The sequence below is a fragment of the Ranitomeya variabilis genome, chromosome 3, assembly GCF_051348905.1.
Source record: "Ranitomeya variabilis isolate aRanVar5 chromosome 3, aRanVar5.hap1, whole genome shotgun sequence".
Lineage (NCBI taxonomy): Eukaryota > Metazoa > Chordata > Amphibia > Anura > Dendrobatidae > Ranitomeya > Ranitomeya variabilis.
The window spans coordinates 479752197-479768575 of record NC_135234.1 but is presented as its reverse complement, the minus strand read 5'-3'; the positions used below and the strand labels follow the sequence as shown (position 1 = coordinate 479768575).

Here is a 16379-nt window from a genome sequence, read left to right as displayed (position 1 = left end):
CATACTACATACATGCTACATACATACTGCATACATACATCCATACATACTACATACATGCTACATACCATCTACATGCATACATACTGCATACATACATACATACAGTACATACATATAGACATACAGTACATTAAACATAGATTACATACTCACCATTATTTGTCACTTTGTTCCCCGAAGCCAGTGTCATCTGTAAAAAATATGAAAAAAACAAACAACCAATATACTCCCTGTCCGCAGAAATCTACGAGTGTCCCACGACGATCTCCCATGAGAGCAGCAGCAACAGATGTTGCAACCGCTCTCCAGGGGCCCCATGAACACAATGATGGGAGGAAGGTATCCTTCCGCAACTGTATTCCTCCGCCGCTGTAAAAAAAAAAGTCCCTAGTCTCACTTTATGGCATTGCTGTATGAGACATTTTCCCATGCAGCAATTGCCATAAAGTGACACTTTGAACTCAGGTAACCTCAGTGATGCACTGCAGGAGCCATTGTCTCCTGTCAGTGTGTCACTGAGGGTCCTATAGAGCAGTGACATCACCCGATGTCACTGTTCTATAGGGAAGATCGTCGTGGGACACTCGTTATTAATTGGACTACGGCGGACAGGTAGTATACGGTTTATTATTTTACTTTTTTGCAGGCGCTGAAGTATGGTAAGTATGGTGAAATGAAGAATATTAAAATACTTTTTCGTAATGTGTGTGTATTTTATTAACCCTTTTCTTACTATTGGATTAATAATTGGACAGGCGTCTTATTGACGCCTCTCCGTTATTAACCCGCCTTAATGTCACCTTACGATAGCAAAAACTGAAAAACTGCATCCGCTGCCCACGTCGTGTACAAATTTCACAACATGCGTCGGTACGTCGGCCCGACGCATAGCGACGGACCCGTACCGACGCAAGTGTGAAAGAGGCCTTTATGAGCGTTGAATTTAAAAAAAAAAAACGGAAAAAAACGGCGTGGGCTCCCGCACAATTTTCTGCGCCAGAGGGGGAAAGCCGACGGCCGGGGGCCAATATTTGTAGCCTGCTATGAATATCAGCCCGCAACTGTCTGCGTAGCCTTTACTGGCTATTAAAATAGGGGGACCCCCCCAAAAAAATGACCTGGGGTCCCCCTATATTTTATAGCCAGAAAGGCTACGCAGACAGCTGCGGGCTGATATTCATAGCCTAGAGAGGGGCCATGGATATAGCCCCCCCCGGCTACAAATACCAGTTCGCAGCCGCCCCGGAAATGGCGCATCTGTAAGATGCGCCAATTCCGGCACTTAGCCCCTCTCTTCCCACTCCCGTGTAGCGGTGGGATATGGGGTAATAAGGGGTTGATGTCACCTTGCTATCGTAAGGTGACATTAAGCCGGGTTAATAACGGAGAGGCGTCAATAAGACGCCTGTCCGTTATTAATCCAATAGTAAGAAAAGGGTTAATAAAATACACACACATTAGGAAAAAGTATTTTAATATTCTTCATTTCACCATACTTACCATACTTCAGCGCCTGCAAAAAACGTAAAATAATAAACCGTATACTACCTGTCCGCCGTAGTCCAATTAATAACGAGTGTCCCACGATGACCTCCCCTATAGAACAGTGACATCGGGTGATGTCACTGCTCTATAGGACCCTCAGTGACACACTGACAGGAGACAATGGCTCCTGCAGTGCATCACTGAGGTTACCTGAGTTCAAAGTGTCACTTTATGGCAATTGCTGCATGGGAAAATGTCTCATACAACAATGCCATAAAGTGAGACTAGGGACTTTTTTTTTTTTACAGCTGCGGAGGAATACAGTTGCGGAAGGATACCTTCCTCCCGTCATTGTGTTCCTGGGGCCCCTGGAGAGCGGTTGCAACAGCTGTTGCTGCTTCTCTCCACGGGAGATCGTCTTGGGACAGTCGTGGATTTCTGCGGATAGGGAGTATATTGGTTGTTTGTTTTTTTCACATTTTTTACAGATGACACTGGCTTCGGGGATCAAAATGACAAGTAATGGTGAGTATGTAATCTATGTTTAATGTACTGTATGTCTGTATGTATGTACTGTATGTATGTATGTATGCAGTATGTATGCATGTAGTATGTATGTAGCATGTATGTAGTATGTATGAATATATGTAGTATGTATGTAGCATGTATGTAGTATGTATGGATGTATGTATGCAGTATGTATGTAGCATGTATGTAGTATGTATGTAGCATGTATGTAGTATGTAGCATGTATGTATGTAGCATGTATGTATGTATGTATGTAGCATGTATGTATGTATGTATGTATGTAGCATGTATGTATGTATGTATGTAGCATGTATGTATGTAGTATATAGCATGTATGTATGTATGTAGAATGTATGTATGTAACATGTATGTAGCATGTATGTATGTAGTATGTAGCATGTATGTATGTAGAATGTATGTATGTAGCATGTATGTAGTATGTAGCATCTATGTATGTAGCATGTATGTATGTATGTATGTAGCATGTATATATGTAGCATGTATATATGTATGTAGAATGTATGGATGTAGCATGTATGTGGCATGTATGTATGTAGCATGTATGTAGCATGTATGTATGTATGTATAATGTATGTATGCAGCATGTATGTAGCATGTATGTATGTATGTATGTAGCATGTATGTATGTAGCATGTATGTATGTATGTAGCATGTATGTATGTAGAATGTATGTATGTAGCATGTATGTGGCATGTATGTATATAGCATGTATGTATGTAGAATGTATGTATGTAGCATGTATGTATGCAGCATGTATGTATGCAGCATGTATGTATGTATGTAGCATGTATGTATGTATGTAGCATGTATGTATGTATGTAGAATGTATGTATGTAGCATGTATGTATGTAGCATGTATGTATGTAGCATGTATGGAGTATTTTTTTTTTTTCATTCAACACATAGGACTACTACTGTCCCATCATTGGCTAATGTGTCAATCACTGTAAGTGTAGCAGGCATAGCCCGATGGGACTTGTAGTCCCATCGGACGATGCCCGCACTGAGACCCCCGCACGCCGCAGAGACACCCCCACGCCACAGAGACACCCCCCACGCCGCAGAGACCCCCCACGCTGCAGAGACCCCCCAGCATGCCGCAGAGACACCCCCCACGCCACAGAGACACCCCCCACTCGCTGCACAGAGACCCCCCACACCGCAGAGACCCCCCACGCCGCATAGAGCCTGGGCAGCCTGGAGACAGCGCCGCATAGAATTAGATCCCTGGCAGGCCCGCACAGACCCCGCCCGCACACACAGACATGCACAGTGTCCGCCCACACTCCAGAACAGTGTATAGAAGGACAGAAAGGGCTGATTTACGTTCCGATATTTGTGTCCCATTCACTTGTATTGGTATCGGCATCGGCAATATCCGATATTTTTTGGATATCGGCCGATCCAATCCGATACTGATACTTTTGAATATCGGAAGATATCGCTCAACACTAGTGTTCAGGCTTATGTGGGTGTAGTATTACTGAAGTCAATACAAGGAAGATCATAGATCCTGTTCAATAGTGCTGCCCATACTATCCACAATAGTGCTAGCTTTAGGTTTTAATATAATAGTACTTGTCAATGATCAAGTTTGGATAACTGATTAATGGGGACATGAACAGCAAACAGCGCCAGAATTCTGGTATTGTCCAGTTTGGATGATAACATGATATCACGTTGCGCTGCTGTAATAAAGAATTCTTGGGACCAAGATGAGTTAAATTCTTTTTAATTCCACAATGCGTTTCAATGCTGGACTAGATTCTTTTTCAGATTTTGTCGTATGCTATGCCAGATGAAGAGACTTGAGTATTCTCGAAAGCTTGCAATTTGTTACCATCTTTTCATTTAGCCATTAAAAGGTGTCATCCACTGAGGACTCTCTCAATTTTTATTTTCAGTCATATCAGTAAGAAGCTGGAATTGTGCAAGCTTCACCTAAGTAATTATCTATAACTTATGTAAAAGCTATACTAAGCATAACAGTTAAAATATGTTATTATATATATAGAATGCCTTTAAAAAGTATTCATATCCCTCAAACGTTTCCACAATTTTTCACATTGCATCCACAAACTTAACAGAATTTATTGAGATTTTATATGATAAATAAAACAATTTAAAAATGTGGAAAAATTCATGAGGTATGAGTACTTTATCAAGGCATTGTATATATAGATATAAATATCTCTATATCTATTAGTGATGAGCGAGTGTGCTCATTACTGGAGTTTTCCGAGCACGCTCGACCATCAACCAGGTATTGCCGGTGCTCAGATCCCTGCCCCGCATGTTGAATGGCTTAAAGAAAGATGCAGGGATTGCCTGCCGTACACGGTTAAGCTGTAGCCATTTTTTATTGGCTGTATTACAGCCACGAAACATGCGGGGCAGGGATCTGAGCATCGCATCCGAGCAACACCAATACTTGGTTGAGAGTCGAGCATGCTCGGAAAACTCGAGTAACGAGCATACTCGCTCATCACTAATCTCTATATATCAATCTCTCTCCACGCCCAACAGATTTTGTCATTTTTCATGCAAATATTGTTAATGATTTTTTTGTTTCTCCTCCCTTCCAGGTTGTAGACATTAGTCCTTTGCCTGGCATGACCATTACTCCATCTCATGGAGTAATCCCTGTTGGAGGCCATGCTGCGCTAACAATCTTCTTCACGCCAAGGACAGTCATGAAATTTGATACTAGGATTGAGGTATATATGTATTGCATTTGCTGGTAAAACATATTGACCCATTTAGTATTATTATTCAATTTTTTCCTAATTTTAGATGTAAATTGAGACGGTTAAAATATTGCATCTGAAATTGCAACAAATGTGTGCCTTGTCGTCCCATCCTGTACGTCATCCATTTTTAAAGGCTCTATTGTAAAGTTTTGATAGGGAACTGGATAGGGCTTTATATTATTTTTTTTATTTGGGTAAAAAAACGATTTCATGCCGATGTCAAAAATGTAATTTGCTAACATACAGACGTGAGAACCATGCTGGGGCAGGGGGAGGTTAGAACGTCTGCGATAGGGCCCCATGATTTCTATATGCACCCCTGACTATATATCTTATCTAAAGCAATGTAACGCTTTTACATGGCGTAAAGTATTGCATTCATTTTCCGGTGGTTTTTGTTATGTATCCACTTGCCTCTGATTGTATAACATGTATTACTCTTTCCTGTCAAGGTATCAGTGCGGAATGCAAAGTCTTTAGAATTAAGAATTGGAGGCTTGGTCGTGCCATCAGAAGTAGACATTTCTGTAGTAAGTAGGAGCTTTGCCTCCATTTATTGTGACATGTATTGGACATTTACTAAAATCCCGTTAGGCATTTCTTATAATTTGGCCAAAAATAAAGTGCGTATTGCCGTGTTGGAGAAATAACACAATGAAGCGCATTTCACTCTGATTGCTTGAGACAAATAAATGCATTTGTACATAATTTGGTGTTCAAAGGAATTTAGCTGAAATTGTGTCTGTTCCTCATGGATAACCCTGAGCATTCACCAGTAAAGTATTGTCTGAAAAGAGCAGATTTGTAGAGCAGCATTATTAACATCCAAATAACTTGTCAGGTCACAAGAGTAATGCTTATGAAGAAATACTAAGCCCCAAGCCAGATCTAGTGCTCAGATGGTCTTATATCTGGGAACGGAAGGGGAAGCTTGAAATAGTTTGAATGATGAACTAGAAGAAATTGATGCATAAATTGTGATTTTACAAGAGCTTATCTCATAGGTTAGCACTGCAGCACTGGGGTCCTGGGTTCAAATCCCACCGAGGACAACATCTGCAAGGAGTTTGTATGTTCTCTCCATGTTTGCGTAGGTTTCCTCCGGGTTCCCAGGTTTCCTCCCTCATTCCAAAGACATACTGATAGAGAATTTAGATTGTGAGCTCCATTGGGGACAGAGATGATAATGTGTGTAAAGCGCTGCAGAATATGATAGCGCTATATAAGTAATGCATAATAAATAATAAATGAAAAATAAGTAGAATTAATTAGATAAATACATAAAAAGATATAAACCGACTCCAAAAAATTTGTGAATAAACCAAAAGAATCATATGATAAAAATATTTCATTTTTATTAGATAACAATATTAAAATATTTAAAAAACATTAAGTCACAGGGAAACACAAATTAGACAATGTCAGAAGTACCATAGTACAAAACAGGACATTAATAGGGGAACTATCTACAAATCATGGTTATATATATATATATATATATATATATATATATATATATATATATATATATATATATATATATATATACACTCACCGGCCACTTTATTAGGTACACCATGCTAGTAACGGGTTGGACCCCCTTTTGCCTTCAGAACTGCCTCAATTCTTCGTGGCATAGAGTCAACAAGGTGCTGGAAGCATTCCTCAGAGATTTTGGTCCATATTGACATGATGGCATCACACAGTTGCCGCAGATTTGTCGGCTGCACATCCCAAAGATGCTCCATACAAGGCAGGATGGATCCATGCTTTCATGTTGTTTACGCCAAATTCTGACCCTACCATCCGAATGTCGCAGCAGAAATCGAGACTCATCAGACCAAGCAACGTTTTTCCAATCTTCTACTGTCCAATTTCGATGAGCTTGTACAAATTGTAGCCTCAGTTTCCTGTTCTTAGCTGAAAGGAGTGGTACCCGGTGTGGTCTTCTGCTGCTGTAGCCCATCTGCCTCAAAGTTCGACGCACTGTGCGTTCAGAGATGCTCTTAGGCCTACCTTGGTTGTAACGGGTGGCGATTTGAGTCACTGTTGCCTTTCTATCAGCTCGAACCAGTCTGCCCATTCTCCTCTGACCTCTGGCATCAACAAGGCATTTCCGCCCACAGAACTGCCGCTCACTGGATTTTTTTTCTTTTTCGGACCATTCTCTGTAAACCCTAGAGATGGTTGTGCGTGAAAATCCCAGCAGATCAGCAGTTTCTGAAATACTCAGACCATCCCTTCTGGCACCAACAACCATGCCACGTTCAAAGACACTCAAATCACCTTTCTTCCCCATACTGATGCTCGGTTTGAACTGCAGGAGATTGTCTTGACCATGTCTACATGCCTAAATGCACTGAGTTGCCGCCATGTGATTGGCTGATTAGAAATTAAGTGTTAACAAGAAGTTGGACAGGTGTACCTAATAAAGTGGCCAGTGAGTGTGTGTATATATATATATATATATATATATATATATATATATATATATATATATATATATATATATATATATATATATATATAAATCCCTTCCAACAAGTATTTGCAAAAATACAAAAATAACTTAATAGACTAAAATAGTCCAAAAGTAAAATACATGAAAAGCAAAGGAGGGGGAAGGGGATAAATGATAATAAATGAATGGATGAATACCAGTAGTCAGTAACCCGTAGTCATTACTGACTATATATTAACTCAGAGATTTGCTCTGTAGCAGTTACTTCAATATATTCTTGCTGTGATTTTGAATATGATGCCACAATATTGCATGGTTACATTGGCACTAAGGCTCTGCTGTTACTTCTTTTTGTTGATTTGTAATCTGTTTTTTTTTATTTTATTTTCAGGGCTCATTCCTTTTTCCTGGTGTGTATGTAAACTCTACCCAAGCTATACCTTTTATGCTTCAGAATAAAGGGATGGCTCGTGCAAGAGTAGAATTTGACCTTTCAAAATATGAAGATTTTTCTTTGACATTCAAAGAAGATGCAGGTACTCTAATTATCTAAAAAGGGGCACATACGTATGAGATTGATGTAAACAAATGTATATATTTTGTCATAGTCTTTGGCTTTATTGCTTCTTATAGTAAAGTTCTCTAAAGTTTGTCTTTTGTGTATTGTTGAGTGGAATTGAGTTCCTCCTAGTCCTGGTTTTATATAGTCTGCATATACTGTCTGACTTTCTAAACCAAGCAAAATAGGCATGAACTGGCAAAAAACAGGGAAGGCTTAAGGGAACTTGTTTTCAGGTAAAAGTGGGCACTTTTTGCTCTTACTTTATTCCCGCTGCTCCCATGGGTATGCATTTTTTTCTAAATACACCATATGGTTCCTTTTTATTTAATGTTAATTTTATGGTCTTTAGTAAATGCGTTGCTCACAGGGTAACCATGCAAATTGGGCTAAAACCACATCCGCAGGAAATTCTTTGAGCCACACACCTTTAGTAAAGAATATAAAAGTTAATGCAAAATATAAAGTCTCATCTCTGGAATTGTATGCTGAAGTTACAAAAACAAACAAAAAGTGGAAAAATCCGGGGAGCAGCAGGAATAAAATAAGAGCAAAAATTGGCCACTTCTGACCTGGTGACACGTCCTCTTTAGTAAGGATGACCCCTTTAAGAAAATGCCTGCCAGCTCAATTTGTTGTAAAAAACAAACTGCACTTTTCTTCCCCTTCTCTGGTCCAGATCTCTGTCTCTTTGCTAATCCTGTCATTGTCTATAGGCTGTAGATGTGACATCATGTCAATGGCACTGCAGGAGCTTTGCAAATGTGGATGGCAGGAGCCAAACAACAGAGTCTGGGTTCCACTGAAAAAAAGAGTGCTGGACCTGGGGAGGCTAAGAAAAAATAACTGCTTGAGTTTATATAATGAACAGAGCTGGTAGGCAAAACGTTTTGTGAAGAAGACAACCTTTTTAAATGGTCACAGTCATTACAATGAATTTTGCATAAATCAAAAGTACAAGTAATTACAAGAAACTTTGTGTTCGGAGATATATACTTATTTCTCCACTTATGAGCCACTTCTCCTTCCAACCTACTAATCTTAACATACTAATCTTAACATACATTCTTAAAATCACAGTTTGCCTTGCTCAAGATAAGGCAGACTGTCATCTCAACTGAGGGATTAGACTACATGCTGCCCATGAAGATTTTTGGATGTCAGGGAGGAAGAGCACTCTAGGAGAGAGGCAGAGAGACACAGGAATGCTGTTACTTTCTCACCCAGTTCTGGATTCACAGCTACACTTTTCAGTTGTATACTGTGTTCCCTGCTGCTGGTTGTGAGTACGTGTTACACACAGTCTATGTGTATTGAGTATGACGTGATAACAGCTAACCTCCTCCCTCTAGTCCAGAGACAACTGAATATTAGAGATAGACTAGGGTAATTAGGTGACACATTTGTTAGGGTAAGGGATATGTAGTCATGTAAGAAATAATCAAATTCCTTTTGTGCACACTCAGGACATATTGTTCCTAAAAGTCTCCTAAAAACTCTGTAGAGAAATGGTTTCTAAGACCAGCATCCACTGTAGACTGTATCTTGGGACAGACTAATTAGTACAGTTGCCGTGGCACCTAGCAAATCTGAATAATCTGAAGTTCCAGTAACTGGAAAATGAATACAAGGAGGTTCAAATGACTTTATAATGATTCAGAGAAAGCAATTCTTGTAAGAGGATGAAATGTAAGGCAAAGTGTTGCATATTGTATTACACATGACTTGTTTTACACTAGAGCTTGGGAGTCTTGCTTCTTCTTTTCTCTAGATACTTTTGCTGATGGTTTAGCTGGATGGCATCACACCACGAGGCGTGCCACCGCTTTCCCTGCAGAGCATGGTGTACTTCTTGTTACCTCATTCATAATACTAAATTCGCAGGATGAAAAATACAGGATTATGTCATAAGAAACATACAACTCGCCCATTTAGTGTTAAACCCAGTGGAAATAGTATAAACAAATGCAGTGCTAAGTCATTCTCTCAATTGACTTTACAGTGATTTCACTTTTATGCATAAAGCACCATTCCAGCATTCCTTGTTTATATTAGTGGCACCACTGGAGTGGTATAAGTTTCCTGACCCTAGTCACAATGGCGGGCTTATCATTGGTGCAGCTGCACAGGGGCCCGAGTGGTAAGGGGGCCCACTTCTACCTCCAAAACTGGTGGAATTATGCATTTTGTTGAGCTGTTGGACTGCAAAATATTTTTCATGAACAGGAATCCTCTTCTTTGGGTGTATGCCAGTCTTAGCCTTATATTTACCAGCTGCCGTTGTCAGCTGTTGCCAGCGCCATTGTGGTTCCAATCCTCCATCTTGTGACTGCAACCTCCGATTGTCCAGAAGTCAGAGGTAATGGTCCCAAGCTCTCAATGGAAGTCTGAAAGCCTCGTTCTGGCCTCCTTCTGGCGCTCTAAACTTACAGTGATTAGTTACTTCTGCCCCACCTAGTAAACACTGGAGCGACCCAGCAGGTCAACCCCTGCTGAAGACGGATTGGAGCGGTGCTGAAAACAGATGATAAGTAAGAATAAGACTAGGGTCAAGGAACTTACATTAGTGGCACAACTCCAGCAGAAAAATAAAAAGAAACGCTGGATTGGTGCTTGAAAGACCACCACCACATTCACGCAGCAGTCAGAGCAGGCGAAGAAACCTATAGAATGTTTTGGTTACATTTTTTACATTGTCTTTTTCTTGTTTAGTTTTTGAAGTTGACCCTTTATATCCTCATCGATATACCCTGGATATAGAAGAGAAGGAGGCCTTAGAATGTGCGCTTCATTTCACTCCTAAGGAAGTAAGTTTTATACATAATTGTAGCCTCAAATATTGTTTTGCTCACATGGGTCCATGATGCTGAGATCTGAGGTCAGATGAGAAATTCGGAAAAAGTTAAACAATACTTAAAATATTTGCATAGTCCCGGTGTGATTGTATTTGTCTTCAGTGTTGATGTCCAGTGTGATGAAGGTCTACGGTAAACTCAGGAGATATGTTCCTGGATGACAGGATGTTCGTTCAGTCTCGTAACACATGTAAGGGCTTGATTCATTAAGACTGGCACTAAACACGACAGTCTTAATAAAGGGATGCAGTGTTGTAAAAAGAGCCTGATTCATGAAGAAGTTCATGCTACTTTATGAATCAGGCACATCTTATAGTAAGATCTTACTTAGAAATCTCAGTAAATGTAGTATAGTTTTTCTGATTCGCTTAACTCATGTGCAGGTATTGCAGGACCTTAGGCATCCATGGTTATGACTACTAGCAACTAGCTTATCTAACTGTCACTATATCAGTGGTTGTAGCCATGGATGTGGTGGTCCTGCAATGGTCCTGGTGATCCTGCAATGCCTGCAAATAAGGAAAGAGACATAGCAAATCAGAAAAACTATACTATATTCCTAATTGGAGGTATTTGCTGATATTATTATTATTATTATTACATCTACTACATATTGGGATAGGATTTTGGAGATGGGAATACCCCATTTTTAAATGCTTGCTGCAGTTTGAAGATATGTAATATTCCCTCAAGTAGTAATGATGGAGCATCTTAACAGTTTTAGAAGAAATTTGTATTGAGTATCACAACAGATGATGTAATAGTGGCTGTTTTGCCCAGTGATCTCATGTCATACAGTGGAGAAAATAAGTATTTGATACACTGACGATTTGGCAAGTTTTCCCACCTACAAAGATTGGAGAGGTCTGTAATTTTTATTGGAGGTACACTTCAACTGTGAGAGACAGAATCTTAAAAAAATCCAGAAAATCACACTGTATGATTTTTACATAATTAAATTGAATTTTATTGCATGAAATAAGTATTTGATCACCTACCAATAAGAATTCTGGCTCTCGCAGACCAGTTAGACCTGAAGACAGCTGGGACCACAGTCTCAAACATTACCGTTAGTAACACACTAATCCTGCATGGCATGCAAGATCCCCCTTCTCACGCCAGCACATGTCCAGGCCCAATGAAGTTCACCAATGACCATCTGGATGACCCAGAGAAAGTGTGGGAGAAGGCCAAGTGATCAGATGAGACCAAAGTAGAATTTTTTGGCATCAACTCCACGTGCTGTGTTTGGAGAAAGAAGGATGAGTACAACGCTAGAACACCGTCCCAACAATGGAGCATGGTGGGGGAAACATCATACTTTGAAGGTGCTATTCAGCAAAGGGGACAGGGCATATTAAAGTAAGAAGGGATGGGGTCATGTAAGATTTTGACAGTGACCTGAAACACACAGCCAGGGCAACTAAGGAATGGCATAAGAAGCATTTCAAGGTCCTTGAGTAGCCTAGCCAGTCTCCAAACCTGAACCCAATAGAAAATCTTTGGAGGCAGCTGAAATTTAATGTTGCATGAAAGCTCTGGAGAAGATCTGCATGGAGGAGTGGGCCAAAATCTCTGCTGCAGTGTGTGCAAACTTAGTCAAGAAGTAAAGGAAACGTCTGACCTCCGTTTTGCAAACAAAGGTTTCTGTATCAAATATTAATTTCTGTTTTTCTATTGTATCAAATACTTATTTCATGCAATAAAATGCAAATTTATTATATAAAAATCATACAACGTAATTTTCTGGATTTTTTAAGATTCCGTCTCTCGCAGTTGAAGTGTACCTATGATAAAAAAAATACAGAGCTCTCCATTCTTTGTAGGTGGGAAAACTTGCAAAATCATCAGTGTATCAAATACTAATGTAGGAAGTTGTCATTGACACTCTGAAGATGTATGACCTAAGACTGGACATATACTTTAGAAAAGTATTCTTCTGAACCCGCCAGTCGAGCATGATTGTATTCTCAATAGAAAAGGGGAGTAAGCCTCATGTGAACAAAGGATGGTGTTGTACCATATTTTGGGGAAAGAAGTGTCAGGAACCATTTTTTTTTACCATATCTGTTGCTGTTGGATTGCTGGGACATCACCTTGGACATTAGATGGTTGGCCCGTTCCAGAAGTGGCTGTCATTTATTTCATGCATATTGCAGCTTCAGTTTTTGTTTCATATGTATCATTGTATAATTAAATTGTCTTAACAGCTACAAATGATGAAGAAAGTGTTGCTAATTATGTGTAATCTTCTAAATATGTGGTAAACAGGATTTGCTAGAGAAGTGTCATAATGTCTCATTTAGTTTTTGTTATCTCTTTTAATTCAGTTTAGCCAAAAATCACCTTTCTGTTTGCAGCCAAAGGGTCATAACCACACGCTGCATCTATCATTACTTCCCATCCACAAGCAATTACAGACCTGCATTGAGAATGTGTCTAATGTGCCACTAATTAGTTTACATATCATGCAAATCAGTGTGTAGAAAGTAAGCAGCCGATGCCTGCAGCAGTACATTGTGCCAGTTATTGATCCTGACTATATTTTTAGTAATTATCCACACACAATACAGAATCTTAATTGTAGATGCAACAGATCAAAGAAGACAGTGGAAAAGGTCTGAAGAACTTGTATGGATAAATCAGTTGTGTGGCCCATAGCAAAAAATCAAAACAAAGCTATCAAAGCTATCATTTGATGAAGATAAGCTAGAAAATAAAAGGTGCAACCTGATTGGATACAACTTTTGTATAGATTACCACTTTATTGGGCTGATATATTAAAGTGTTCACACCAGAAAACTGTCTTGGAACATTTTGAAAAATTGCAATATTCTCTTGTGCAATTTTCATTGCCATTTTCCCACCAGTCTTGGAGAGCTCCACCAAATTGGGTGGAGCATGGATGGGATAGGGTGTGGCGGCAGCACCAAGAAAACTTACTCCAGAAATGTTACTCAAATCTCTGAGTGTTAGCTTAACGCTGCACCGCTTTGTGGTTTGACACCGTATCAGCGGGAGAAACTGATCGTGGGGTGAGATGGCCCCATTATGCTGGTTCTTACTCCCCTGAAGGATCTTAATGAGAGAAAACACGTTGGGAGTAGCGTAACCCCTTTGTTTAAAGAACCTGCACAATCACCATGTGAGCCTGACAGTCCCTTTTACTGGCGGATTGGGTGAGACTGTTCCTAACTTTTTAAAAGTGATGGTTGTTTATATTGTTAACCCAATGGAAATTGACCATTGGTTGATTTACTGACTGCCGTTTGTTAGTACTTAGTCAAATGTGGTAACCTTGGCTAATTCAGTATTGCTGGAATCTACTGCACTAGCTTGTATTTTTAATGAATTTTTGTTTCCTTTGTAATTTTAACAATAATATATTTATTAAAAGTTAAGTTTTAGTTCCACTTTTGCTCATCACTTAACACTTCTGGTAAGGCACACAGAGGAGCACGCCACTGAGAAGATACACCAAATTCATTAAGTGGCGTTTAAGTATAGTATGTTTTCATTCCAATGTAAAGAAGTATGCAATTCTGTGCAAAAATTTTAAGCAAAAAAAAATGAAAATTAAGAATGCTGTCAAAAATAAAAATGTTAATAGATTTTTTTTTATTAATTACAAAATGCAAAGTGAACGAACAAAGGAGAAATTTAAATCAAATCAATATAAGGTACGGTATATCACACAAATGACATTACAGCATCAATTCTTCCAGGCACTTGCACACTGTTTTTTCAGGAACTCGGCAAGGAAGTTGTTTCAAACATCTTGGAAAACTAGCAACAGATCTTCTGTGGTTGTAGCCTTGTGTGCATTTTTCTGTCACTTCATGTAATTCCACATAGATAAAATGATGTTGAGATTAGAGCTCTGTGGAGGCCATATCGTCACTACCAAGACTTGTCCCTCTTTGCGTTGAAGACAGATCTTAATAACTTTAGCTGTATGTTTGGGGTTGTTGTTCTGCTGCAGAATAATTTGGGAGCAAATGGTATTGCATGAAGGGTACATATCTGCCTGTATTTCTCAGCACTGAGGACACCAGGAAATGGGTGAAGTTAAAGACAATAGAAGCAGTGGTTGACCAAGGAAACTTAGTGTAGCACATGAAAGAGACATGTTAACTTGCCTTCTAAACTAAAAAGATGTCGAGCAGTGGGGCTGTCAGTTATTTTGGAGTGCTATGTGGACATCATACTGTGTAAAGGCTGAGTAGAGACATCATATTGTTTGGTGAGATGTCAGTTGTCCTGGGCCCAAGGACTCCTTCCCTGTCCCTATGCTAGGGGTTCCCTAGCTCGCCTTGGTCCCGGATTTCTTCTGATGGTGAAGACGCCAGGGCCACTTACCCTGCCTTAGCTTCTGAATCCTCCCTCAGTCTGTACCCTTCCCCTTCCCAGGGAAGAGAGGAGTAGTAGTGAACTGTAATATACTAATCAGACTAACAAGGTACCATAAACAGGGTTAAAGGAAAAATACCAATCATGCATACAGTATATACTCACAGAAACAACAGAGGTAAACACCAGAGAATGGAGGATGGGGTAAACCCAAAGTAGGAGAAGGAGGGGAATTACCATACACCCAGTATACCATCTCCTAACCATGCAGCATAAGCTATCTCAAATTATATAGGAGATTGGAGTGGCTAACAGTAAACAGCTGAGAGCCTTAATGCAGGAAAGCTTCCAAGAGCTCACAACTGAGTAGATTAACCCCTGCACTGCTAGAAGAATCCTTCACTGCGTAATATGAAGGTGAAGTGCTTCTAAACAGTGCAGGAGTAGGAGAAATCAGACACTGCAGTCTTCTAGCTCCTCTCTGTCGTGGTAAACCCATGACAGTAGACATCATGCTTTGTGTGTGGGGGCTATGTGGGAACTTCATATTGCATGGGGGCTATGTGGGGACATAATACTGTTTGAGAGGACGTCATACTGTGTGAAGGGCTTTGTGAGGACATCATACTGTTTAAGGGGCTGTGTGTGGAGATCATCGTCTGTGGTCAGCTGTGTGGGGCCAACATATTGTGTGGGAACATCACACTTTGGGGGGCTGTGTGGGGACATCATACTGTTCAAGGGGACATCATACTGTTCATCATACCAGCCATGCAGGTTGAGGGCACCTCATACTGTTTAAAGGCCTCTGTCTTTATACTGTGTGCGGGGACTATGGATCATCCAGTTGTGTTGGGATCAGTGGATAAAGGTACAAGGGATGAATAACTGGATTTATTTATGTTTTATAAACTTTATAAAAAAACCTGTAAATTATATGATTACCGGTAGTTGCTATTCATGAGAATTACACTATTGTTAACACCTTTCTGACATTAGACGTACTATCCCATCGAGGTTGGGTGGGCCCGTATGACCACCAACGGGATAGTACGTCATATGCGATCGGCCGCGCTCACGGGGGGGGGGGGGGGGGGTCGTGGCCGATCGCGGCCGGATGTCAGCTGATTATTACAGCTGACATCGCGTTGCTCCGAGGGTCTCTTACCTACTCCTCCCTGCAGCAGGCCCGGATCCAAGATGGCCGCAGCATCCGGGTCCTGCAGGGAGGTGGCTTCACTGCGCCTGCTCAGAGCAGGCGCTGGGAAGCCTCCAGGAGCTGTGCGCGTCAGATCGCCGATCTGACACAGTGCACAGCAAAGTGTCAGATCGGCGATCTTACATTATAACATGATGGCCCCCCTGGG

The 16379-nt window shown here is 40.4% G+C and overlaps 1 protein-coding gene across 2 annotated transcripts in view; it reads left to right on the top strand.

Moving 5' to 3' along the window:
- Positions 1 to 16379, top strand: part of CFAP47 (cilia and flagella associated protein 47) — an 816247-nt gene that overhangs the window by 160656 nt on the left and 639212 nt on the right. For both annotated transcript variants that reach the window (XM_077296700.1, XM_077296701.1), the window contains exons 19-22: positions 4623 to 4754; positions 5240 to 5317; positions 7640 to 7784; positions 10520 to 10614. In XM_077296700.1, the coding sequence (XP_077152815.1) occupies positions 4623 to 4754; positions 5240 to 5317; positions 7640 to 7784; positions 10520 to 10614 (450 nt within the window). The remainder of the gene's footprint in view (positions 1 to 4622; positions 4755 to 5239; positions 5318 to 7639; positions 7785 to 10519; positions 10615 to 16379) is intronic.